This window comes from Mesoplodon mirus, assembly GCF_964341445.2.
Source record: "Mesoplodon mirus genome assembly, chromosome: 5".
In the NCBI taxonomy this organism is placed as follows: Eukaryota; Metazoa; Chordata; class Mammalia; order Artiodactyla; family Ziphiidae; genus Mesoplodon; species Mesoplodon mirus.
Genome location: NC_138980.1, coordinates 146,564,425 through 146,589,976, shown reverse-complemented (window position 1 = coordinate 146,589,976; position 25,552 = coordinate 146,564,425). Strand labels below are relative to the sequence as shown.

Below are 25,552 nucleotides of genomic sequence, written 5' to 3'. Positions count from 1 at the left end.
GGGCTACAAATAGAGCTAGGGAAATCTGACCTCTCGCTTCTTCAAAGAACAGGTATCTAACCCGAGATTCTGGGTAATTTCACTGCCTGCTTCATCTCTCAACAAGAGTAACAACAACAACAATAAAAACAATATTAATAAACAGTTGTTCTTGAGAATAGTTTTGGATGGAAAGAATTCATTCCCTTTGCAGGTGGAATCTATCAACACACCGATTCATGAGGAAAAAAGAGCCACAGCAGTATCTGTACCAGTCAGCCATGTTACAGGCGACTCAACGCAGGAAGAAGCTGGGAGGCCACAAGGCGAATGAAAATATACGTTTGTGCGAAATGTGGAGAAAACTCAAGCATTTTGAATGGAGCTGCTGTTTCCATAATTACAGAGTAACTGATTTGCTCTTGGGCACCCAGGTCCCTGAATGCACTTCAGTCTCTTGATATCTGATAGGGATTGTTCATTTAGTAATTGTGGAGACACATTTTCTGGTTAGGAGTCTTGCGCAAAAGCATCCGTACTACAGAAAAGAGGACAAGAGAGTGAGCAAGTGAGAAACTCTGTTCCTTTGTGTTAAATTCTCTCACAATTACAGGGTTTATAATATTATGTATGAAGTTTAAATATACTGTCCTTTCTGCTTGCTAAAAAACGTTCTACATTTAGAAATCTTTCATAAATTTGTATGATTTTAATGAAATGAAAATGTTTCACAGTCCAGTAATGGGGACTCATTTTGCAATCTCAACACAGTATTGATATTACTTTAAATAAAATTGTTTCCACTGTTTCTAAAACTCAACACATTTTACATTTTAGTGAAGCATGGTGTTTTACAGCTCATTCTATTTCAACTCATTAATCAAAGGAGGTTAAATATCTGACCCAGACACCACCACTCCCCACTCCTGCTCCTTTAGCAGACTTGGTGAATTGATTGTGGAGGCCATTCTGCCTTAGCTGAGATACAGTCTTATAATCATTCTCAAAATCTTCCATTCAAAAATTTCTAATAAATATCTGTCATGATTGTTGATTTCCTTTTCTAATTCCTCCACTAGATTACAAAATCCCTTTTAGCAGTAGTCTTGATTATTCATCTTTGTATCCCTATATGTAGTACACTGCTCAGCAAATTAATTGCTCAGCAATTAATATATATTAAATATTATATCTGATAATAGTATAAAGATATGAAGTTCACAAATGAGGAATCAGGAAAGTAATTACCTAGTCTCTTATTTTTCGTTAGAATGGTTAGTATGTGATTATACATGCAATGTTTAATTGGACGTACAGAATCATACATTTAAGAAATGTGCTACTAAACAGAATTCTTTCAAAAACAGTAGCATTTTTCTAGGACATGTGCTAACTAGAAATTTTTTCATCAGTAACCACAGAGTCAGCTTCTAATTTGAAGACATGGGAGATTTTTGGAACATCTGAAATAACAATTCAACTAAATGGAAAAGGGGATGGATGATTCAGCTGGTAAAATTCCCAGAAATAACAGTTAGAAACATTAAAACATTTGTCTTTGACATTAGGCAAATACTAGTAATACGGCAACAGGGAACGACTTCAGCAAAAGTGTGAATTTTTTTTTTTATCACTTGCTGGTGTCTTTGTGTCTCCTCTGCAGCCCAACTGAATTTCTCAAATGTGGTAGAACCCCTCTTTCATACACATGCACCTCTCACTCAAGTTGTGAAACCCATATTCATATACCTATATTGTTTTGTGTAAGAATTACTCTCAGCTACTTGCAAATTACTCTCACTACCTGCCAACAAATTGCCTGCTAAAATGTTACCTGGTAATGGCTTAAACTATATTTGAAGTTCTATAAGAACTTTTGTTTCTTGAAGAAACAGAAATGAATCATTCTCCAATGGTGAAATTTTAGTCATTAATTTCACAAGTCTCAAGATAGGTCTGAAAACAGAAAACCAGTCACTTAGAACTTCTAGAGTCCATTACTCATAACTTGGCTTTGTGTGTGTCAGGGTAGTAAATACGTATACAACTTTTTGAATCCATTCATGTTCTAATATTTTTCTAAAATGATTAATATATGTGCACCTAAGATATCATAAATCTATCAATAACTCTTTCCTAACAAATTTTATTAGCATTTTTTACTAATTATTGTCATTACAAAATTATTCTGCTTCTACAACAACCATATGCTGGGGGGAAAAGGGGAGGTAAACCTACCCCAGGTTAAGGACTATCTAAGTTTGCATTTCTCTGAATTTCAGATTGAGTAAAAATGGAGAAGCATTTTTAACTGTACAGTTTTGTTTTTTTTGGTTTTTTTTTTTTTTTTTTTTTTGGCTGCGTTGGGTCTTCATTGCTGCACGCAGGCTTCCTCTATTTGCAGTGAGTGGGGGCTACTCTTCATTGCAGTGTGAGGGCTTCTCATTGCGGTGGCTTCTCTTGTTGCAGAGCACGGGCTTCTAGATGCACAGGCTTCAGTAGTTGCAGCATGCAGGCCCTAGAGTACATGGGCTTCAGTAGTTGCAGCATGTGGGCTCAGTAGTTGTGGCGCGTGGGCTCAATCAACAGTTGTGGCTCACAGGCTCTAGAGTGCAGGCTCAGTAGCTGCGGCGCACGGGCTTAGCTGCTCTGTGGTATGTGGGATCTTCCCGGACCAAGGATCGAACCCGTGTCCCCTGCATTGGCAAGAGGATTCTTAACCTCTGCACCACCAGGAAGTCCAACTGTACAGTATTATTAAAACCTGTGAATTTGAATGCTTGTGATTCAATGTCAGTTAGTTGGAAGAAGTTGTTCTGAATGTTTATCCTTCTCCTCAAGAGATTAATATTTTCACACAATGGAGAACTGCTTCCCATGCTAAAACAGCGTAGCCTCCACAAAATTAGTTGATTTCCCCAAATATTTCTGTTAGATACTATTAGGGAGTTACAGCTCTTGGACGCTACACACTATCACAATCCGAATTCTACCTTTACATTCTGGTATGATGCCAAATATTGAAGAAGATAGGAATTTCATTTTTTTCAGGGATTCTGTGAAAACGATAGTAAAATAATTTGACTGGCTAATTATATCTCACATTACTATGCTCTTTAGACTTTCAATTTAAAGTTTATAAAGCACTTTCATATGAATTTTCTTTTTTATTATTAAAACAACCATATGAGCCAAGTAGAAGCTATCATCCACATTTTTTAAATGAGAGAAAAGTGTCTAGAAATGACGTGTGCAAGGTACTCCTGACTTTCATTTCAATTCAGTGGAATTTCCTTTATTTCATATGTTCACCCAGCTCATATCTCCACATCAGTGACAGTGAAAAAAGCAGCACATTGAAATAATCAGCATATTATTGCAAATATCCCCACTGATGACCAACCTTAATGGAAAACCATTTTGATTCCACCACTCCTGACAAATAAGATTATCTCAAAATAGCTACTATTCTCTTCCTTCACAGCTGCTTTAAATTATATGAAACTGTGGGACTAGTTTCCAGAAGCCTTGCACAATGTCTACTTTCACTTTAAGACATAATAAGAAAAAGATTTTGCCTCTCTTTTTAAAAAAATGGCCTAAATGGTAGACGTAACTCAAAATAACCACCAGAATTATATAACCAACCAAATGTATTTCCCTTTCACACTAAAACACGACTTCTCTAATACAAAATCTAAAGTGTATACATCAGCAAGACAGAAAGAGAAGTCAAAGTAGGTCTCTCTCATCCATTACTCAGTGCAATTCAAGGGTTCTAATTTTATTTATTCTTGAGCTTTCATGACACAGTTAATAAGGTCTTATGAAACTGACTTTCTGTGACAAATTCTCATATATTTCAATGACTGTGCTTAGCTCAAGGAAATTTGAATTGACTACTATTTTTGACATAATGCAAGCAAAATTTTGTTTTCCAAAATATTTCAAATTAATAAAAACACTTCTGACATTGTATCTGACTAAAGTGAAAGACTGACTTGTTAGAAACTGACAATAAAAAAGCACATATTTTCCCTCTGTGATTATATATTCAACACTTCCTTCAGAGATGAGCTAAATTTCACCTCATTGTTTGTAACAACAAAATATTCTTGGGGGCTTCCCTGGTGGCACAGTGGTTGAGAGTCTGCCTGCCGATGCAGGGGACGCAGGTTCATGCCCCGGTCCGGGAAGATCCCACATGCCGCGGAGTGGCTGGGCCCGTGAGCCATGGCCGCTGAGCCTGCGCATCCGGAGCCTGTGCTCCACAATGGGAGAGACCACAGCAGTGGGAGGCCCACGTACCGCAAAAAAAAAATAATAATAATAATTCTTGGGTGCCACTGTATCATTTTCCAATTTAAGTCATGTCTCTTCACACATCCTTTTTGTAGACAGGTGCATCACAGTATGTATATAAGACTAAAAACAGTGACCTTTTCAGTTGAGATAATTACCCAGATAATTAAAGTAACACAGCACAGTATAAAGTGTTTTTATGAAACACTCTGGCAGTTGAAATAGAATTCAAGTTTAAAACAGAATCACATCACAAATTTTGGGTCCAGTACTCAGGAACCAATGGCATTCCCAGTTTGCACTCTAACAGCACACAGATGAGTCTAAAATAGCAGCACACATAATACATGTTATGTCTGCATGCACAATGAAATGAAAAGCTGATACATTTCTCCGAAAGGCTGAACGCACTTTGTCCTAAATTAGCCTGACTCATTTAGTGCTTCAAATCTTTACTTGGTATACTTTGGACAGAAAGAATGCATAATCGTATTTATAATTCTTCCAATATTTAGAAAGGCAGTAAGCACACTAAAGGGCCAAGAGTTGAACTGTCTGTTGAGATTTTACATATTTTAAACTAGTGGAGACTTTTATGATAACAATAATGCACATTTCTATAAACTTTATAGTTTCTAAGTATGTTCAACAGTTACATCTCATTTGAGCCTCAAAGCCATTCTATGAGATTGGGCAGAAAATCGCTATCATCCCCATCTATAAATGATGAGCTAGATTGAATTTATCCATGATTTCTCAGTTCTCTTAGAATATTTCCCAGGCCTACCCACTTGGAAGGATATATACTTTCAAGCTTGGTTTTCAAAGTGGCCACATTTATTAGGATGGCTTATTTAGAGCCTCTCCTCTACCCTCTACCACACTCTCATAGTACATTTCTCTCTTTTGTTTTTTTTCTATACTATAAATGCTTCTAATATTGGATTTAAGACACTCTACTGTTTTCCTTACATGTTTGATTGTTTACATATCTGCTGAACTGAAATTCCCTTGAGGGCATAATTTAACTCATTTAGCAAGTATTCTTGTGCCCATTATTTTCCAGACACTACGCTAGCAGCTGAAGATACAGGAAATCTATGGTTTCTGCCCTTCTGGAGCTTAATATATAGTTGGGAAGGCAGAGTTTAAGAAAATTACAAAAGTGATGAATGTTACAAAGCAAAAGCATGTGAGGCTATTTCAGCATATTACGGTTGGAACTAACATTACCTGAAAGATTCGTTAATTCCACCCCAGGGTATCTTAAGTTAAAGTCAAAGTCATAGCAACAAAATGTGATGGATGAATTGGGGTTGGCCAAAGGAACAGAGTTCTAGGAAAAGTGAACAACACTTGTAAGGGCCTTAAAACAGTACATGTGACAAACATAAAGAGGTTCAGACTAGTTAAAAATTAATGAGCAAGGGACTTCCCTGGTGGCGTGATGGTTAAGAATCCGCCTGCCAATGCAGGGGACGTGGGTTCGATCCCTGGTCTGGGAAGGTCCCACACGCTAAGAAGCAACTAAGCCCATGTGCCACAACTACTGAGCCTGCACTCTAGAGCCTGTGAGCCACAACTACCGAGCCTCTGTACCACAACTACTGAAGCCCACATGCCTAGAGCCCGTGCTCTGCAACAAGAGAAGCCACCGCAATGAGAAGCCCACACACCAAAACGAGGAGTAGCCCCCGCTTACCACAACTAGAGAAAGCCTGCGTGCAGCAAGAAAGACCCAACGCAGTCAAAAATAAATAAATTTATTAAAATAATAATAATAATGAGCAAGGAGTTTTCCAGGCTGATATGGGAAAAGAATCAGATTTCAAAGGACCTTGTATTTTGGAATTTGTCCTCATGATACTGAAACACCATAGAAATATTTTCAGCAGGTAAATGATATGGTAATATTTGCTCTTCAAAAATGTCACTTTTGAGGCCCTAGGAAGATAAGCAAGGGAGAATTTTTAAACATAGTAATGACTCTACTATAAAAATGCAAATGAGAAATGACTGGTGTTGGCTTGGACTAGGATGGTGATAGAGAGGACTGAGTGAAGGAATATTAGAATTGAAACCACATTCCAAGAAGTAGAACCAGTAGAACTTGGTTACTGTTAGCTACGGAGAATGAGAGCGGAGAAATCAAGGATACCTCTTGGATTCCTAAATTGAGCAACAGGAAACAAGAGAGAAGGAGGAGACCTGAAGGGGAAATGAACACACTGAGCTTGAGGAACTCACAAGATATCTTTATAGAGATATCATGTAGATTTTGAGGCATAAGGGTACATAGTTTGGAAATTTGGGATATGAGTCTAGTTATCAACATATAGCCAAGGAGGCATATAAACACATGCAAAACAGGAACATAGATTGGGCAATTATGGGGCATTAAGAAATTCTAATGTGTTAATATTAAAATAGAGTCCTGGACATGTCAAATTTGATCTTATATTTTAGCATTAAACTGACATCTCCATGTCAAAAGCATCAGGATTATATAGATCTTCTGCAAGGCACTAACCAAAAAGCATTTATAAAATTATATATCTTACCCCAAACACACACACACACACACACACACACACACATACACACATACTTTGTCAATCTCTTTTTAATTGTCTTGACTTAATAATACTGCCTACCAAAATAGAACTCATTACACCATACGTTAGAACTTCAGGGTGTCTGTTAAAATACCATCTTAAAAAAACATACAGTATAATATTGAAAACAATTCTCTTGGAATAAAAATGATTTTTTAGAGAATGAACTTAACAAGCTCTTTCTTTAACCTGAGGAGAAAGTACAGATAAAGAGAAATAATCTTTACATATATGAATATTCATTGTCATCTATTTTATCTAGACAGATAGCCAAGCAATTAGGCGATTCTAAGAGAGTATAAATGAATAATTTCAAAAAAGACAGTTTTGGTATTTCAGAATATAGAACTCTGAATTAATACAACTAATAGAGGACACCTAGTGGTCTTTAGCAGAATCAATATTTGCCTGAAAAAAATATTAAGCAACTCACACACACGTAATAATGTTTTTGTTAGTCAGTGTGCTAATCTGAGAAAGATGACATCGTGAATACTCATATGTATGAATATTATAGGCATACATCAACTTGAATACTTCAAATAATTTCCATATATCTAATTTCCTTTGAACTTCACAACTGTTCTATTAAGGTTGTAGTCATAAAAAAGTCACTTTAAGCATTTTTCCCTAGATTAAATAGAAAATAAAAGGCACAACTTGAATAAACATCCATAAGTGCTCATTTCTAGCACAGGATCCATTTTACACCATCACATTTCTGGTGATGTGAAATACAAAACTCAAATATAATTATATCAATAATATAATTATATTAACACATTAATATGTTATTCTATGAATGATTATTAATTATATCAAATATAATTAATATTTAAATTTTATAACATTACAAACAGTACTTCATATAAGGCGTTATCATATTTTATTATTTGATACAAATATTTCAATGGCAAGAATACTTGGCAAAGATAAACCTCCCTTTAGATATCTAAAAAGTATCCTGCCTGATGCTAGCTATATATAAAAATGCAAATGTGTGATGAATCTCTCTCTTAACTGATATTATTAGTTCCATCCTCAGTTGTCTCCAATCCTGCTGACTCTGCAGGATTCTAAAATGCAAATCCCTCAGCTAATATGCCTCAATGACACCTTACTGAGTGAGTCCATCATTAGCACAACTTCTTGTCTATTCCTCCAAACTCACTGCCTTTGCAACTTAGGCTCTAGAGATGCAGAACTGTGCTAGGCTGCATATGTTTCATGTCTTACTGACGGTACTCCTCTGCCCCCTTTTATTCACCTTAGTAATCCAGACTCAAAACTCAAAACTCAGTTCGAGTATCTCTGAGGCTTTCTTCTCCTGCAAAAATAGCTGTGTTCTTCACTCCCTCTTTTATGCCATCACTTACCGCACCATCTGTGATTATTTGTTCACAGGTCTGTTTTTCCTGCAAAGCTGAGATGTGCTTTGTATTCTCATGTTTAGCATCTGCATATAGAAGTTATTCAGTAAATGCTTGGGAGTGAAGAATAAATATACCTTTGCAATTATTTAATGGATTTAGAACATGGGGCATTGCCATGTAGTAAGCAGATAGGTATACTCAGAGAGCCTATTGTGTTTAGAACTCTATACTAGTGTACAAGGAGATTCAAGGGCAAAAAGTTGACCCTGACTCTTCCCTACAGACATTTATGCCCAGGAAAGGAAAAGGAAATGCATATATAAGTATTCACAACCCAGCTATGGGCATGAACAAATGCACGCAGAGACAGTAGAATTGTTCAAAGTAAAAGTATTGACCATTATAATGCAGTCCATCAATGCAGAATATTTTCTGGAGATGAGTTTGAGCATAAATTTTAAATGAATAATAGAAAAAGAAAGGCTTTCCAAATCTGAGGTGTGGCACATGCAAAATTACCAGAAGCAGAAAAAAAATCATTCTCTGACAGAAGCATTATAAAACTAAAAAACAAACAGAAAATAGCTGTTGGGCGCAAATATGAAGTGACAATGGTGAGACAGGGGAATGGTTTGCTGTAGAGCCTTGAAGGCACAGCAAAGAAACACAGATTTGATGTGATAGGCAATAGGGAACCTCCCTAAGTTCTAGCAGAGGGCAGGTTTAGGAAAACACTGGTGTTTGCTTATGGCGAGTCTTAGAATTCTATGTGTTTTTTTTGCTTATGGCAAGTCTTAGAATTCTATGTGTTTTCTACAAAATGGAAGTAGTTATAATATGTATTGCAATTTATAGCAAGAGCTAGTTTCTAATCTAAACCAATTAGAATGCTAAAATTAACCAAAGACAGAAACTGCAGTCTGTATTAGCTCCCTGTAGAATAAATTTCCTTATTAATGTTCTGTTGTTAAACATAATTTGTACATAAATCTGCCTCTAAGCCAACATAAAAATCTAATACTGATTGCTAGAAGGGCATTGCAATGTTCCAGACACATTATTCATCTGAAATTGCTATAGACATATTTGAAGATCAGAACCACAGTCCTCTTCCTTGCCTCAAAATAAGCAAGTAATTTGTGAGAGGTCTAAAATCTATACAAGGAAAGTTGAGGGGATAGTAAATAAAGAATGAAAAATAAAATATTATAGGTATGTATTCCAAAGCCATAGTTATTATAGGAGCTTCATGTGTTTGCCATCCATTTTTAACATTGCCCATGAAGAATTTCCACTTTCTGTGACATTGAATCCTACAAATAGATAACCATGACAGAGTAATATTTCTCTTTTCAATTACTATTTCCAAAATATCTAATAATTTCAAGGATCATCTGTATTTGATAAAATGATAGGGATCAGCAGTTATAGCATTCAAGGTTCCTGGAACTCTTCACTTTTAAATAATCTCCTATTTACTAAGCTCTTAATCTACCCTTTATCTCTTCAGTGGCTGGTGATTGTCAATAATTGTAAATAATATTCCATTTAATTTCTGAGGATTTCCTCACCATATGTCTCTTTCAGGAGGATCACAGAGAACGGGTTCTCTGTGATAGGTTACAAAAGGGCACTCTGGCTCAGGTCACTGACTTCACTTGAAATACAACAATAACAACAATGTTGAATTAAGGGAATGGTTTTTTTAAGCCAAAATACAAGAGTGGGAGAGATTCACCTCTGTTTTTGGGCGATTACAGGAAAAGGAATTTTTTGACCTGATTTATCTAAACAATTGCCACATATTTTCACCTCACCTGGCCATACATGTAAAGTTTCAGTACAGGGTCAGAGAGCTCTAATTTTGCATCCTAAAGCCATTGATCTTATCATTGCCTCATGAAAACAACGTCCCCCCTGACTTCTTAACACCATGTGTTTCATAAATCAGTTGGCCAAATAATTTCTTTCCTTCTATATTAGCCACTATATTCAACGTTAGCAAGGATAGTAACATAAGGGCTAAATTTTAAAGTTTCTGTATTTCATTCACAATATTTCTCTAATTTATCTGGCTTTGTCACTTCCTGTTGTTTATCAGTTGAACTAATTCAGATCGGAAAAAGAAAATGTCTCATTGAAGATGGAAGCAGTTTCCTATAGAAGGCAGCCACTTTTCTTGGGAATGATTCATTTAAAACGGTGGCAGCTCCCAGACTTCACACATTACTTCCCCAAATTTGCTGAATTTAGCATTAGCCAGCTTGGTACTGAAACACTCAGAACTCAAAGACATGTGGGTGAACCCACATCTTCCTCTGTACTCTTATTCCAAATGCTCATAGAGCAACCTGATTATTTGTTGTGTTTCTACTTGTAAACACATCCTGGTGGCATTTATAAAACCCAGGTAGAACTTTACCAATTTGGAACGATTCAAGTTTCTTTGTGACTTTGGTTTCAATCACGTAGGTGATGAAATAATGAATCCATATTAAATTTGGGTTAATTACTACTGTATTTTTTCTCTGCTTAGCAGTGTTACTGACAGACATTAACTATCCATGATATATGTGATATTATATGGGGATATCATATAATCAAGAAAACATTCTTCGTGAAGTGAGCTTATGATTCATTTATTATCAAGGTCATTTATTTATAAGAAAGATCTTGCCAACTCACAACTCTAGCTTGAATGGGTTTGGTTACCAAATGCCTGTAAGTGCATATTAAATTGCATTTTACAGTAATGATGGCAGTGAGCTGATGCTCCTGAATTATATCCTGGCATCTGTGAAACACCATCAAGTTACACAGACCTGGGTGTCTGTGACCGCTGCCAGGAACTAGAGGACAACGGTACTAAGGAGTGTGCTCTTCTATGACTGTACAGCCGGCCATTTTATCTGGTAGAATGCCATCTGTTCATCCTTCTGCCGTTCTCTAGGGTAACTGGGTTCAAACTACAAGACACTGAAAATAGTCGCATTGCCCACTGTATTTTTTTTTTTTTTTTTTTTTTTTGCGGTACGTGGGCCTCTCACTGCTGTGGCCTCTCCCGTTGCGGAGCATAGGCTCCGGACACGCAGGCTCAGCAGCCATGGCTCATGGGCCTAGCTGCTCCACGGCATGTGGGATCTTCCCGGACCGGGGCACGAACCCGTGTCCCCTGCATCGGCAGGTGGACTCTCAACCACTGCGCCACCAGGGAAGCCCGCCCACTGTATTTTTAATTGACTGAGTATTTATATCAGTGACTTTTCTTCTCACAGGCTACTCATTACAATATTTTTTGTGACCATGTTTTAAGAGGCAAATATTCAGATTTTATGTTGCTTGGACCACAAAGTTCAGTTAAGAAAAGTTTCCTACAATTTTTGATTATATATATAAAATGGTGTAATATTAAGGTATTTCTCATTAAAAGAATATATATATGTTATGGTGAGAAGCTATATGGTTATGTGGTTAAGAGCTTTGCCAAGGTCAGGTCAGGTTGTCAAGGTCAGGTTGTCAAGGTCAGAATCCCAGCTCCACCTATTACTAACCCTGTGAATCTGGGCAAGTTACCAGAGTTATTAGGAAGATTCAATGAACTAATCCATGTAAAGAATCAAACATATTACTTGATATATAATAAGCCATCAATAAATATTAGCTATTTTTATCAGTAATCACCTTGTTTTGATATTAACATTAGCATAATAATGTTTGAAAACCAAACAGTTTTTACATGTTAGATGGAATGTGCTATATAGAGAGACATTATAAGATGAATCCAATTTCTCACATGTGCTTCATCTGATTTTAAATATAATCCGTATCCATATTTTAAGAATGATCCATTTTTATGTCTTTTTAGCAGTGTCTTATGCAGTGTCTTATTATTATATGTCATTTCCTGAAATCCTAGGAACCAAAATGTCATCAACAGGCACACACAAAGCATTGTTACAGTCTCGCAGAAAGCAGAGCTAATGTTCACCAAAGTTCCATTTTATGACTTGTTTAAACCTAAATTCCAAAATATAATTCATCCTAAAAAGCATTTCTGTAGTTAGTAAAGTGGCGATTAATTCCTAGCCAATGTATTGTTTTCTTTAGTGCAGGTTTAGGCACTCTGGAGGCCTCTTTGACCCTCATTTTTATGCAGACAATAAAGTTCAAGTTATAATTAACTTTTTAAAGATACATTTAGAAGGAAAAGAAAATCAAAAAGTTAATATGCTGACTCTGAAATTAGGGACATAACCTCCTTTGCTTGGTGATGGTACATTTAACTCAGACCTTTGGAAACTCCAGTTGGCTGAGCCCTTTCAGGTCCCACCAATTGCCTAAGAACAACAGATGCCCTATTCAGCAAAATATTGGCCAGATTCACTGTACTTATTCACTGTAGTATTTGTGTTTTTTATGTGATAATTTCCCTTCGGGGTATGCTGTTTTTCAGTATTATGAAATGAACTAGTAGAGAGAACCTATAATAAATAATTATAGGCAAAGAATAACAATGAGGAAAATTACTATACTAAAATCAGTCTTTACACATACAACTTGGAAATTCTAAAAAAAAAAAAATCTGTTTTCTTCAAACACAAATTCTCTAAAATTTCAATATTAGAGGAAACATATTCCACATTATTTCACAGAGCTAATGATACAAACCAGGTTAGCAATCAGACCCTACAGCTTTGTCAAAGATGGTACTTGATGTGTTAGATAAAACAAACTAATATTAGATATTAAATAAAAACAGTCTCCCATGGTGGAAGAGGGGCTGCACTGGTTAAGATAAAAATTTGTTGATTAAAGTAGATTTGCTTTAAAAAAAAGACTAGCATGGAATCTAAAAGAAAAAAAATGGTTCCGACGAACCTAGGGGCAGGACAGGAATAAAGACGCAGACGCAGACATAGAGAATGGACTTGAGGACATGGGGAGGGGGAAGGGTAAGCTGGGATGAATGAGAGAGTAGCACTGACATATATACACTACCAAATGTAAAATAGATAGTTAGTGGGAAGCAGCTGCATAGCACAGGGAGATCAGCTCTGTGCCTTGTGACCGCCTAGAGGGGTGGGATAGCAAGGGTAGGAGGGAGACACAAGAGGGAGGAGATATGGGGATATATGTATATGTATAGCTGATCCACTTTGTTATAAAGCAGAAGCTAACACACCACTGTAAAGGAATTATACTCCAATAAAGACGTTAAAAAAATGACTGAATTGGCATAAGACAATTGTTTTACAATCACTAATTTTTTCACTTCACTCAAATCCAGTATTCGACCATATCTTTTGAGGATACAAATATACCACTTACATACCAAAAAAAAAATGAAATTTTTCTTTTTGAATTTCATAAAACTCGTTATATATAGCACAGTTGTTCATTTTGGAACAGTTATAGTTTAAATTGCATGATATAGTAGCTTTAAAAATGTAAAAGATATGTCTTACCTCTTCCCACTGATGTATGTATCTAATTAACCTTGAAAGTCGTAATAAACGCAAGAGACTGAGAATTTTTGTAAACCTCACAATGCGAAGTGCCCTGGCTGTCTTGTAAACTTCTGAATCCATTCCTTTTTCTACAATGAGAAAGATATAATCCACTGGGATTGATGAGATGAAGTCAACCACAAACCAGCTTTTTAAATAATTCATCTTGATCACTTTAGGGTCCAGGATGATTTCAGAACTATCTTCATTGACAGTCCCAGTCCTGAAATTCATGATCAAGTCCAAAAGGAAAACTGTATCTGAAGCCACATTGAAAATAATCCATGGTGTTGTTGTCTGTTCTGTAAAGAATGTGATTCCAACTGGTATGATGACCAGATTTCCAACCATCATTATAAGCATTATTAAATCCCAATAAAACCTATAATAAATAAAAAAAATCAGATTTTAAGATGTAGACAATGACCAGCCTGTTCTCCCTGCCCCACACCACCATAAAAATTATGACTAACTTATGGTTAAATAAATGAGTAGAAGAACAGAATGTCAGTTTGGTAAATAAGATAGCTCCTTCAGTGGCCATAAAGTTAAATCTAAGTAAAATTAATATATTCCTAAAGCAAGGCATTGTGATTATAGAATTCTAAAAATTACTTTCTATAAAATGTTATAGAAATAAATTCATGAACACCCATACCCCATTTATCTGATAAAGAAGCAAAAATAAACTCCCCTATAGTTAACATACAATATGGATGAAAACAAGGGAGAAGATACAGAAGATCTTTAAAAAAGCTACCTTTGAGAAGATTCTTTGGAGGTGTTTTGAAGTACTTTATATGTAAAATTACCAATCATAGATTAGAATAAACAGTAATAAATAGGGCACATGAAAAATATTGGTACTGCAGATTTATCTCTAGAACTACAGATTAGGTCAACCGTAAATTCTAGAACTTCCATAGCTTCACAGCACTCCAAATATTTATGCTTTATTCTTCCTAATTTGAAATGAGAAAACTAATTCTGTTCTGAGGCTGAAAATACTTGAACTGACTCTAGGTTTGAAACTAGAATCTAGCACTTTTGTCACTGCTTCATTGAACAACTACTTTAAATACATTGCCACTATTTTTCTAAACAATACTTTCCTTAAAATTTCTGATTTAATTTTCAACATAGCTATGATTACTAACTACCTTTTGAAACACTCTTATCGCACCTTATATTAAAATTAGGAAATGTATTCCAGGTTAATATAGCATTAATATATAGTTAATGTTTATTAATATAGAATAAATTCATCAGAGATTATTGTATTATTCTCATTTGGTTTCTTTCAAAGTCTATTGACACTGTAGTTAGACTAGGTAATAGACTATACTTGTTAAGCATATACTTATAAAAATAAAGAAACAAATCAACTAATACAACTCTATAGTCATAAAATAGTCTCTGGAAACATGAGCTACTTCATTCTAGTCGAAGGTGTACTCTCTTAGCAGTTGTGTTACAAAAATGGTATAAACTTTCATGACATTTCTGTTAACCAAGGTATTATTTTACATTAATTCTCCTACTTAGACTATTTGGGCTACATTTTGGTAAGGTATACATTTGCATGAACCTTTCAAAGTTATTATCATTCCTAATTATGAGTGACTCCTAGGTTAAAAGTAGTAGTACAAGAAAGAACTATAACAGTCCCACTCTGCCCTTTTTTCTACCCCCCACCCCAGGATTATATAAAAGATAAATGTTTGTCATTTTGAAGATTTCACCAGTCTTTCTGTCAAAACTTACCTATAGAGTTATGGACAAGTATACAAATACCCATGTCAATCATACATCATGCCCTGGCAATTTCAATGAAATTTTTTCTCTTTTTTTTTCTCCTCTCCTAATGGAAATGCAAAATGTGCCATAGAATACACTAAGGACAGAGGAGAGATGTAGGGCAGATGCAATACTGTAATAGCTGTTTCACAAAAAAGTGACATCACTGAACTCTAAAATGAAATTTGTGTGCCCTGAGGATTTTCACTTTACTGGACACTCTTATCAGTCTCTTCTCTGCTCTCCTCTCTGCTTTCCCCTGAAAGGCTGCTGTTCCCTTGGGTGTTACACATAGCCCTTTTATCTTCTATTCTACACATGCTCTTTGGGCAATATTATACACTCATCCATGTCTTTAATGATTAATTCATAATGGATGACTACAAAAGCATTATCTCCAGTCCATTCCTGTATTCTAAGCCTCCTAATCCTTATAATCAGCAGTCTATTACATCTGTCCCCTTGCATATCTCACACTCATGTCAAACAGCATGCCCAAGCTCAATCTCATCACCTTCCCTCCCACAGACATCCCCCAGATATTCCCTGTGTCAGGGAATGGAACAACGCTCTACCTGATTTGCAAGCCAGAAACCTTGGAACCATCCTAGATAACCCCTGGCCTGAAATCTACTTAATCTCATTATTCAATCAATTACCAAGGCTTTTTGGTTCTAACATGTAGATGTAAGTTGTATTCATCCATTTGTCCTTTATCATTCCCATTGCAGCTGTCTTCAACCAGCAATTCTCAACAGTTGCTTAATTTAGAGACAAGTTACTTAAATTCTTTAATCCTAATTTTTTTATTTGTAAAATAAAGATTATTATAGAACCGAATGTGTAGGGTTCTACAGATTTAAAAGCAAACAAACAAACACTATATTCAAATCACAGCTCCTAGCATAGAACAAGCTGTGGCACACGATGCTGATAGCATACTTAGTATTCATCTACCTTTCCTTGCTTACCAAAAGAAATCCAATTTGGGGAAAGCAGTCAGGAGCCCTTTGAAAAACACTCACTTTTACATACATGCTTGTATTTCTGTTACTAAGATAGAAGCTATTTTTAAGGAAAACTCATACTCTATCCTTCTTAGTCAACAGAAATGAAAAGGATAATGTGCCATCCACTCTTTATTTTAGCAATAATGTTTGCCACACCGTAGCTTTTTATGTGGTGCTTACTATGGATTGAAGTCATGAGATATCTAAGTATCAATATGAAGCTCAATTAAACCTTATAATTTCCTTTTAAAGTATCATTGACCATATTTTGCAGTCATAAACACAATTCTATAGACTTTGCATAATATAACACTTTCTTTGGTTAACATGCATTCCTTAGCTAGCCAAGGAAAATACAGTTATCACCCACTCTAGAAGTTGCTTTAAAAAACAGCAATGAATATGTTCCTGAAAACTGACCTCATGAGACTCTCATGCCTCCCTGCCCACGAGTTTCTCTTAGCTTTTTGTTCTGAAAATTTCTCTTGGATACTCAGGCCCTCCCTTTTCCTTAACTCTCAGTTTCTATGTCTTGTACATTTTATTACAGAATCGTCTTCCCTACCCACTCCCTCTTTGCATTTCCATTGTTATCTCTCTAGTTTGGGAAGAGCTAGCTCTTGCTTGGAATATCTCAAAGAGTCTCCTGTCTATGGAATCTGATCAATTCTACCCGCCAGTACCAGAGCGACCATCTAACATGTAACTTACCAGGTCAAAACCATCATGGACCCTCTCAATTAAGTAAAAACATCAAGGCATTCCCTGATATAGCCTCCTCCTCCCTTCCCCATCTCTTCTTTAACCCTTTATGGCAAGTACCTCATAGCTCAAGCAAGAGAGTACCTGCTCTTACCTTGCCATCATGCACACCTAGGTACACATACAGGAGATACGGTTACTTCCATTCTACCTGTTCCTTTTCGTATCAGCGTTCTACCTATCCTTCAAGTCCCATTCTGGCAATGAATTTCTTAGTTTTTTTTTTTTTTTTTTTTTTTACAACTTCCAGAGCAACATTTATTTTCAGTATGCTTGTTATTTCACTTTTGCTTTTGTTACTAACTATTTGCCTTTGTTTCCTTCTTGGATTTAAGTTCTTTGAAGTTCAAAACTATATTGTCTTCTGTTTAACTTCTGCATCATGTAGACAGTATCCAGGACAGCAAGTTCTAAGAAGATATATTAATTAAATTTTAAGTGGAAACATACACTTCATGAGGATATTTAAAGAAATCCTTTTTTAATAAGTCAAAGGCCATTAATGCAGTAAATACTTTCCCAATATATCTTTTATATAACTCTAGATTTTTATTCATTGAGGGCTTTCATAATATAGAATACATTAAAATAAATAGGAAACAAAGAGATTAAAAATATGTTCTGAGGTCAGACCACCTGCAAACTAAACAATTTTGGATTTATACCTGGTTTTGAATGGTACAAAAACCCCCTCTTATTCATCTTGCTCTAGAGAGACCGTATTTGTCAAAGATCTTGATTGCACTTTGAAGGCAGCCTAGGGTTCAAATCCTAGTTCCACTAGCTGTATGGTTTGGAGCAGGGTATTTAACTGCTGTGAATTTCAATTTTCTCCTCCTACTCTCAGAGTTTCTCTTCCAGGAGGACTGCATACAAAGATGTGTGCAAAGCATATAGAACCTGTGATATAGAAAGTCAACTTTGTCTGTAAAACCAACACTCACTGCAAAGCCAAGTCTTGACAATTACAGTAGAATAATAACCTAGGTAATCATTTTTACTTTATACTAAAAGTAGATAGAATATACAAAATAAAGTGGTATTTCAGTCATAATTAATAGATCACTAAAACTATGGTCACTTTAATTACTAGTAAATAATTTTCACAGACAAATTATTTTCATGTTAAGAATTCATTTCTCCCATAAGTTTTTAGAAGAGAAAAAGTGGCATTGCAAAGATTAGTCCATGATCTTAACTGTGAAGAATTCAGTCATGCTCCTTTCTTTTTACCCACTTGGATCTCTCTCAGGCTTGTGATGAATAAAGACCACACTCCTGTCCTAACAAGAATTTCTCACTCTTTCAGGTTCCCCTGCCCCCTTATGACATCTGCTCTAGTTGAAATAATCTGATGTCAGACATTTCTATCCCAAAGCCTTAAACAGATTAAAACAATTCCCATATTTCATTACTGAAGATGCTTATCTTTAAATTTTTGTCTCTAAATATTGAGTAAAAGGTTCTCTTCTCCCCTCTCTCTGATGAAATAAATATTTGTCATTAAATGGAATGGAGGAAGGGACTTCTGGTTAAACCCTGAAATGGTACCAGATTTATACATGGCTACTCTTTTGCCAGTTGTTGAAATCAACTGATGTGACAAACCTGTCCCACTATTCACACTTAAGAGTCACTCTTAACAATTATGTCTTTAGATGTCAAACATAAATTGTGCATACACTTGTAAACCAACTTATTTGTCAATCTAAACAAATAAACAAATGTCCAGCTGGATTTACTTTTTATAAAACACATAGTCCTTGCAATTATATTTTAAATTTTATTTAAAACTGATTCAATTTTCAAAAGTCCAATTAACAGCCTGATTAATAGGCACATATCTCTTGAATAATAACATGAAGTGTCTTCTCTTAAATGCCATGTCCTCTTCCTAGTACTATCAGTGTCAATTCACCCCACCAAGTCTCAGCAGCCAACACCTGAGCTTTGATCTAATGGGTTCTGAGACATCCTTTGTCACCTTGCAAACATCATTATTTAGAATATTCACACTGGGGTTGACGTTCTGTAGGACATATGCCTATCCTAAACCTTGCAAAGAAGTTTTCTAGGTCAGGTCTATTATTTAGTCTAATGCCTTGCTATCTCACAAGGACAAATTCATTGTCTATGGGGGGGGGGAGTGAAGAGATCAGAAAACAGACAACTTAAATATGGGTATTTTGAAGTGAAAATACACTAGCTTTCTTAATAAAGATCCCAGTTGTAGGAAAGTTTAGCCTAACTTATGGATAAAACTAACTTATATCATATTTGAAGACAAATGATTTCTGGTAAATAGCAATTTACCCAATAAGAACTTGAGATGGGTGGGAGGTACATTATGTTTTAGCTAATCTTATTTATTAAAATGAGCTAATGGGACAGAAATTTAATCCCTATGAAGGTATTAAGATCTGCACCAGTACAGGAAAAAGTAAACATGTTTTTTCTACTTCCCCCTTCTTCTGAAACTGAACTTTTTTCTTCATGTGTTAATCTTCTAACTGCCAATATTAACAGCCTTATATTGGTCCATGAACTCATTTGTGGCACTTTACAACTTTGTTCACTCCTCCTACTTGAAACTCTCCCAAATCTTCAGTTTCTATGATTCTGCATTGTCATAGTTTCTCACTCATATTTATATATTAGCAGAAATTAATTTTCCTCAAGCTTTACCTGACTTCTCTTCTTCCACCATTCAAGTTGGCATTCTACATTACTCTCATCCCACTTTTCATCCCTCTATTCACTCGCTCATTGCCCTCATCAGTCGCCACAGGTTAAACTGATACGGTAATGTAAATTGTTCTCAAATCTATCACTGGCCTTAACCTCTGAGATGGAGTCATGCATTTCTAACTACATCCTGCATAGTTAGTGGCTTCTAAATGTTCCAGTGGAATAGTCATCTCAACAGGCTGAAATCCAAACCAATGAACCTTATGGCCCCAAAATAATTCTCCTGATATTTGTATGTCTGTTTATTGTAGCATAGCTTCTTCCTCTTTTTTTTCTTTTTTTCATTAGCCAGCCACTAGGCATAAAATTTAAAAATTATCCCTGATTCCTCTGTTGGCCCAGCTCTGACCTTTGATCCTTTGCCCAGCCTTACATTCCTTCTAATACAATAGAAGCTTTTCATTTTGTTCCATTGCCATCATCTTCTATGAAGTTTTTATTACATCATTATTCTGCTTACTCATTTTCCTGTTTCTACCTGCGCCAGGAAATTACTTCCTATTTATATCCAACAGGCTTTCCCTATTGCTTGCAAAATGAAATATAATCATTCAAAATCCTCTAGAGTATGTCCCAATTCTATATCTCGAAGCTTAACTTTTTGTACATGCATGATCCTCAGCTAAATTAAAAAAGACCCTGTTTTTCAGACTTTTCATCTTTGTCATTGCCCAACAAATGTCTGGGATTTCCTTTCCTAAAACCCAAACTCAACCTCTACACTTCTTAACATTATTTCAATGGTCAACTTAAATGCCAGTTTCTTCACAGTACCCTCTTTTATCCCATCCCCAGATCAGTTGGAATTTATCTCCTCCTTGTCCCAACTCCTATTTCAATCTCTCTCTGAGATTTCCAGCATTTGAGGGCACCAACTAGTGAACACTGAATAACTCACCATAATGAAGTGTCGGTAATAATTTGATAAAGACCATTTAATAAACGTTGTCTGGAAACACTGCTTTTGTGCTCATTCCAAGCCAAACTCTATGCCAATTTTCTTTACACTTAAATTGCCTAGCAAATAGTATGCATGTGTCTGATTTCCCAATGATCAAATTCCAAATTAATCACATTTATGTTAATGAGGTTTTATTACAATATTATAAGATTTTAATTAAAACACATATGATCATTTTTTTTTGGATGGTTTGGAAATTAAATAGGTACAAGCCTTTTTTTACTTCTTCTTGAGTGGTATGGCATATCTTCAAACTATGCTAAATTTCTTGCTTTAGACAACAGGAAGAAAGATGTCATTCAAGGGTACTTTCATTATGTCATTCAAATTTACTTCAAATGAAGCCCACAACTTTCATTCCTTTGAACCAAAACATCTACTTATCCATAAATGTCCCACACGAAATACATTTCTATAAGTCTATAGCTTTTTTTAAAAATAAATTTATTTATTTTTGGCCACGTTGGGTCTTCGTTGCTGTGCACGGGCTTTCTCTAGTTGCGGCGAGTGGGGGCTACTCTTCGTTGTGGTGCACGGGCTTCTAATTGCGATTGCTTCTCTTGTTACGGAGCACGGGCTCTATGCATGCGGGCTTCAGTAGTTGTGGCTCGCAGGCTCTAGAGCGCAGGCTCAGTAGTTGTGCTGCACGGGCTTAATTGCTCCTCGGCATGTGGGATCATCCCAGACCAGGGATCGAACCCCTGTCCCCTGTATTGGCAGGCGGATTCTTAACCACGGCGCCACCAGGAAAGTCCCAGTCTATAGCTTTAATCAGAAGTTACAGAATGAAGCAGAACTCCCTGAGAATTAAGCAGGTCTATGCTGTGGTACTATCCTTATGGTGACATATAGATTTTCCATAAAAATAAAAGTCCTAAATGTATAAAAGGTGAGTAGAAAATGTGTAAAATAGCTCCTAGTGTTTAAATTTAGAGTTCTTTAAAAAGTCCAATGTAAGCCTACTCCTTAGCTTCTTAGTATTTTTTTTAATTTATCACTGAGTGATTTTTAAAATTTTTATTCTCTCCTTTGACAGTCAGCAATTTAATCCTTTAAGGAAAGCAGAAATATTGTCAGAGGTCATGTCAACCAAAATGTGTCCTAGTACCATTCACTCCAGTATAAAATTCAGTAAGTTTAGTCTATTTTTTAACTGTTTCCAAAGGACATTAGGAGATCACACTGATGGACAGTCCCATGACATAGACAATGAACACACCTTTATTTTGAAGCTCAGTTAAATGACTATCAGTTGATAAGGGCTTTATATTTGTTGATATACTTTCATCCAACCACTCTGAAATTTTTAAAAGGAAGGTGACTGATTCTTCCCTGTCTAAATACATAGATAACTTAAGGTGTATTCAGGTTTGGAAGTTTCAATTTCAGAATAATTCTTCTCTCATAAGCTTCCCACCACATGGCTTATTTTCAAATCATCCATTTTATCTTCCTGTGGCTGATAATACATGTCACTGCCCTTGTGTTTCTTGTTACTCTACAGATCTCAATAAATCCTTATCCTCTTTGTTCTTTCTAAGCTGCTGATGCCATGTAGATCTTTTGCATTATTGCTCCAGTTTGAGGATGTGATGGAAGGTTCAGAATCAATGTCCAAACACATTATTGTGTCTGGAAGTCTACAAAATGTCTACATTTTATGGAAAGTTTGGAATGTGCCCATGATTCTCATTTTTATATATAATAATACCTCATTGAATTTTGAAAAGAAAAGCAGCATCAAGGCAATGAAGTGTAAGTAATATTTATTAAATAATAGGCATTTTGTAAACATTGTTTCATTTGATATTCAAAACAACCAAAGAGGTAGGCAACATAACCTAAATTTAACAAGAGGAAACTGAATCTCATCCAGCAAAAGACTTTTCTTAAATTCTTGTAGACAGGAAATGAGAAAAATTGCTTTGAACCCATGACCAATTCCCATGCTTACACTCCTTCTACACTATTCAATGCCTGAATAAATGATTCAAGGATTTTAAGAGTAGCATTAAAAAAAAAAAAACTTTCCCACAATATAGCCATATGTTCACCTGTCCTTATCAGTCACCCATCTGAAATCAGAACAAAATTGTTTCACAAGGAAAAGTCTAAGCCCTGAAGGGAAGTAGACTGTGGTGCTGCAGATGTGGCTCCATGGCTGGGCTTTGGTTTCTGTGCCTTTCCATGCAGAAACCATTGAGAGTTTACCTACATCCCCAGAGAATCAACATGATAGTTCATCTGTCCCTACACCCATATAGGAGCACACATCTTCAAATAAAGGAACTATGGGATTACCTGCTTCAAACTCTTTCTGCCTTGACCTACAAAGATATCTCACTACTGTATAAACAGAAGTTAGTTCAGATGCTCTATAGTTAAAAAGCACTTGGAAAGCAAGAGTCAAATTTAGTACCAACCAAATATTTTCTCCAAATAGTTACATTATAATAATTCCAACAAATAATGTATTGGCTATCTTCCACATAGTACATATTGTTCTAAACATTCTGAGAAATGCAAACATAAATTATAAACAAACTCTGCAATCAAGAACTTCCAACTTAATAGGAAAACAAAGACTTGTACTTATTAATTAAGACTAGGAGAGAATTTAAGACATGTTCATAAATAGCACACTACAGGTACTCTGGGTTTCCCAAAGAGAGAAACAACTGGTCATCTGTTTAAAGAAACTACTATTATTTTTTTTTTTTTTTTTTTTTTTTTTTTTTTTTTGCTTTTGCAAAACAACATTCTAATTTTACTTTGGCTTTCATAATGACAAAGTGATTCATTAGTTCCTATTACACACAGCAATTTCAAAACAATATAATGCTGAGAACCCTTTCTTAATTATGAAAGCTCAAAAAAGGGGGAACTTGAACCAAATTCACTCTTTCGATTCAGCAAATACATGACCACAAGAGGTTCTTGACCACCCTGCACACAGCACTCATCCAGCCTTGTTTGAACAAGCTTAATAATAAGAGCATCTCTGCTTTATAAATACAGTGGAGCCTCATATGTGCACCATAAATTACTTTACAGATTTAGACTCCAATTCAACTTATGCTTGCCAAGATACAATTAACTACATTTGTTAAAAGCACAATACAGGTGAACTCACTTGAAGAAAACTCAAAATGTAAAAATAACTGACTTCCAAAATTTATATATTAAGAGGTAATTGATTTACATTTATTTCACCATTGGTTTCACTTAAATTGTGAGTTTTTAAATGGAGTTTAATTTACCAAAAGCTATTTTCATACTGAAATATATTTCATGTATAGAGCAAAGCACCCCAGAGTTTGTTTGGTGGCCAGCAATAGAGAGAAATTCTGGCTAGCTTAAGCTGAAAAGGAAATTCTTGTAAGAATAATGTGCAAGTTACCAGATAAAAGAGAAAGCTGGAAACAGAGCTCAAAAAAGTGCCCCCCTCAGAAAAGAGAGCATGTCCTGGAATCCAGATAGCAGGCATTGATGAAAAATGCCACTGCTGATTATTCTTCTGATCTTGTTCACTCTTCTCAAGCTTCAAAGTCTCAGGATAGAAGGTATGATTGGACCAATTTGGGATAGTTGCCCAGAGGAAGCCAGACACCTTAAATTACAGTCTCAAGGAGGTTCACAGACTCATGGAGAATGGTTTCTTCAAAGAAAATTAACGCTGTTGTCAAAGAGCTTAGAATGGATGTTAGTGGCCAGAAGGCAAAGACTATCCATCCTAATTCCTAAGGATACTCTGTGATTGGTCCTGACTCACTATACCAATTTAATACAGAGCTTCCACTGAGTTTTGTCTTTGTCCTTCTTCACTCTTCTGTGACCCTCTTTGTTCTGAAGACATCAGTTGCAACTTTTAGAACCTGTTTTATTGAGGAATCTTCTAGAAACACAGTTGTTGGTTGGTTAGTTGGTTGGTTTTTATGTGATGCATTTTGTACACTAAGCAATCTACTTACCTCTCTACACGTAACATGAATAGTGTCTAGCCATAAAACATGAACAAATAAAACAGAAATTTATTTCACCTTTTTTTCCTTATATTAAAGCAATAGTCCCATTATGCTAGTTAGATAGTTTAACTATATCCACAGAATGCAGAATATTTTTTTTTTTAATTTATTTTATTTTATTTTTTTGCTTTATAACAAATTTAATCAGTTATACATATACATATGTTTCCATATCCCCTCCCTTTTGCGTCTCCCTCCCACCCTCCCTATCCCACCCCTCCAGGCGGTCACAAAGTACCGAGCTGATCTCCCTGTGCTATGCGGCTGCTTCCCACTAGCTATCTACCTCACGTTTGGTAGTGTATATATGTCCATGCCGCTCTTTCACTTTGTCACAGCTTACCCTTCCCCCTCCCCATATCCTCAAGTCCATTCTCTAGTAGGTCTGTGTCTTTATTCCTGTCTTACCCCTATGTTCTTCATGACATTTTTTTTTCTTAAATTCCATATATATGTGTTAGCATACAGTATTT

General features: G+C 35.7%; 1 protein-coding gene across 1 annotated transcript in view; it reads right to left on the bottom strand.

Moving 5' to 3' along the window:
* Positions 1-25,552, bottom strand: part of HCN1 (hyperpolarization activated cyclic nucleotide gated potassium channel 1) — a gene marked incomplete at both ends in the record, with an annotated part of 391,087 nt that overhangs the window by 325,340 nt on the left and 40,195 nt on the right. The window contains one exon of the mRNA XM_082623177.1: positions 13,735-14,158. Within this exon, the coding sequence (XP_082479303.1) occupies positions 13,735-14,158 (424 nt within the window). The remainder of the gene's footprint in view (positions 1-13,734; positions 14,159-25,552) is intronic.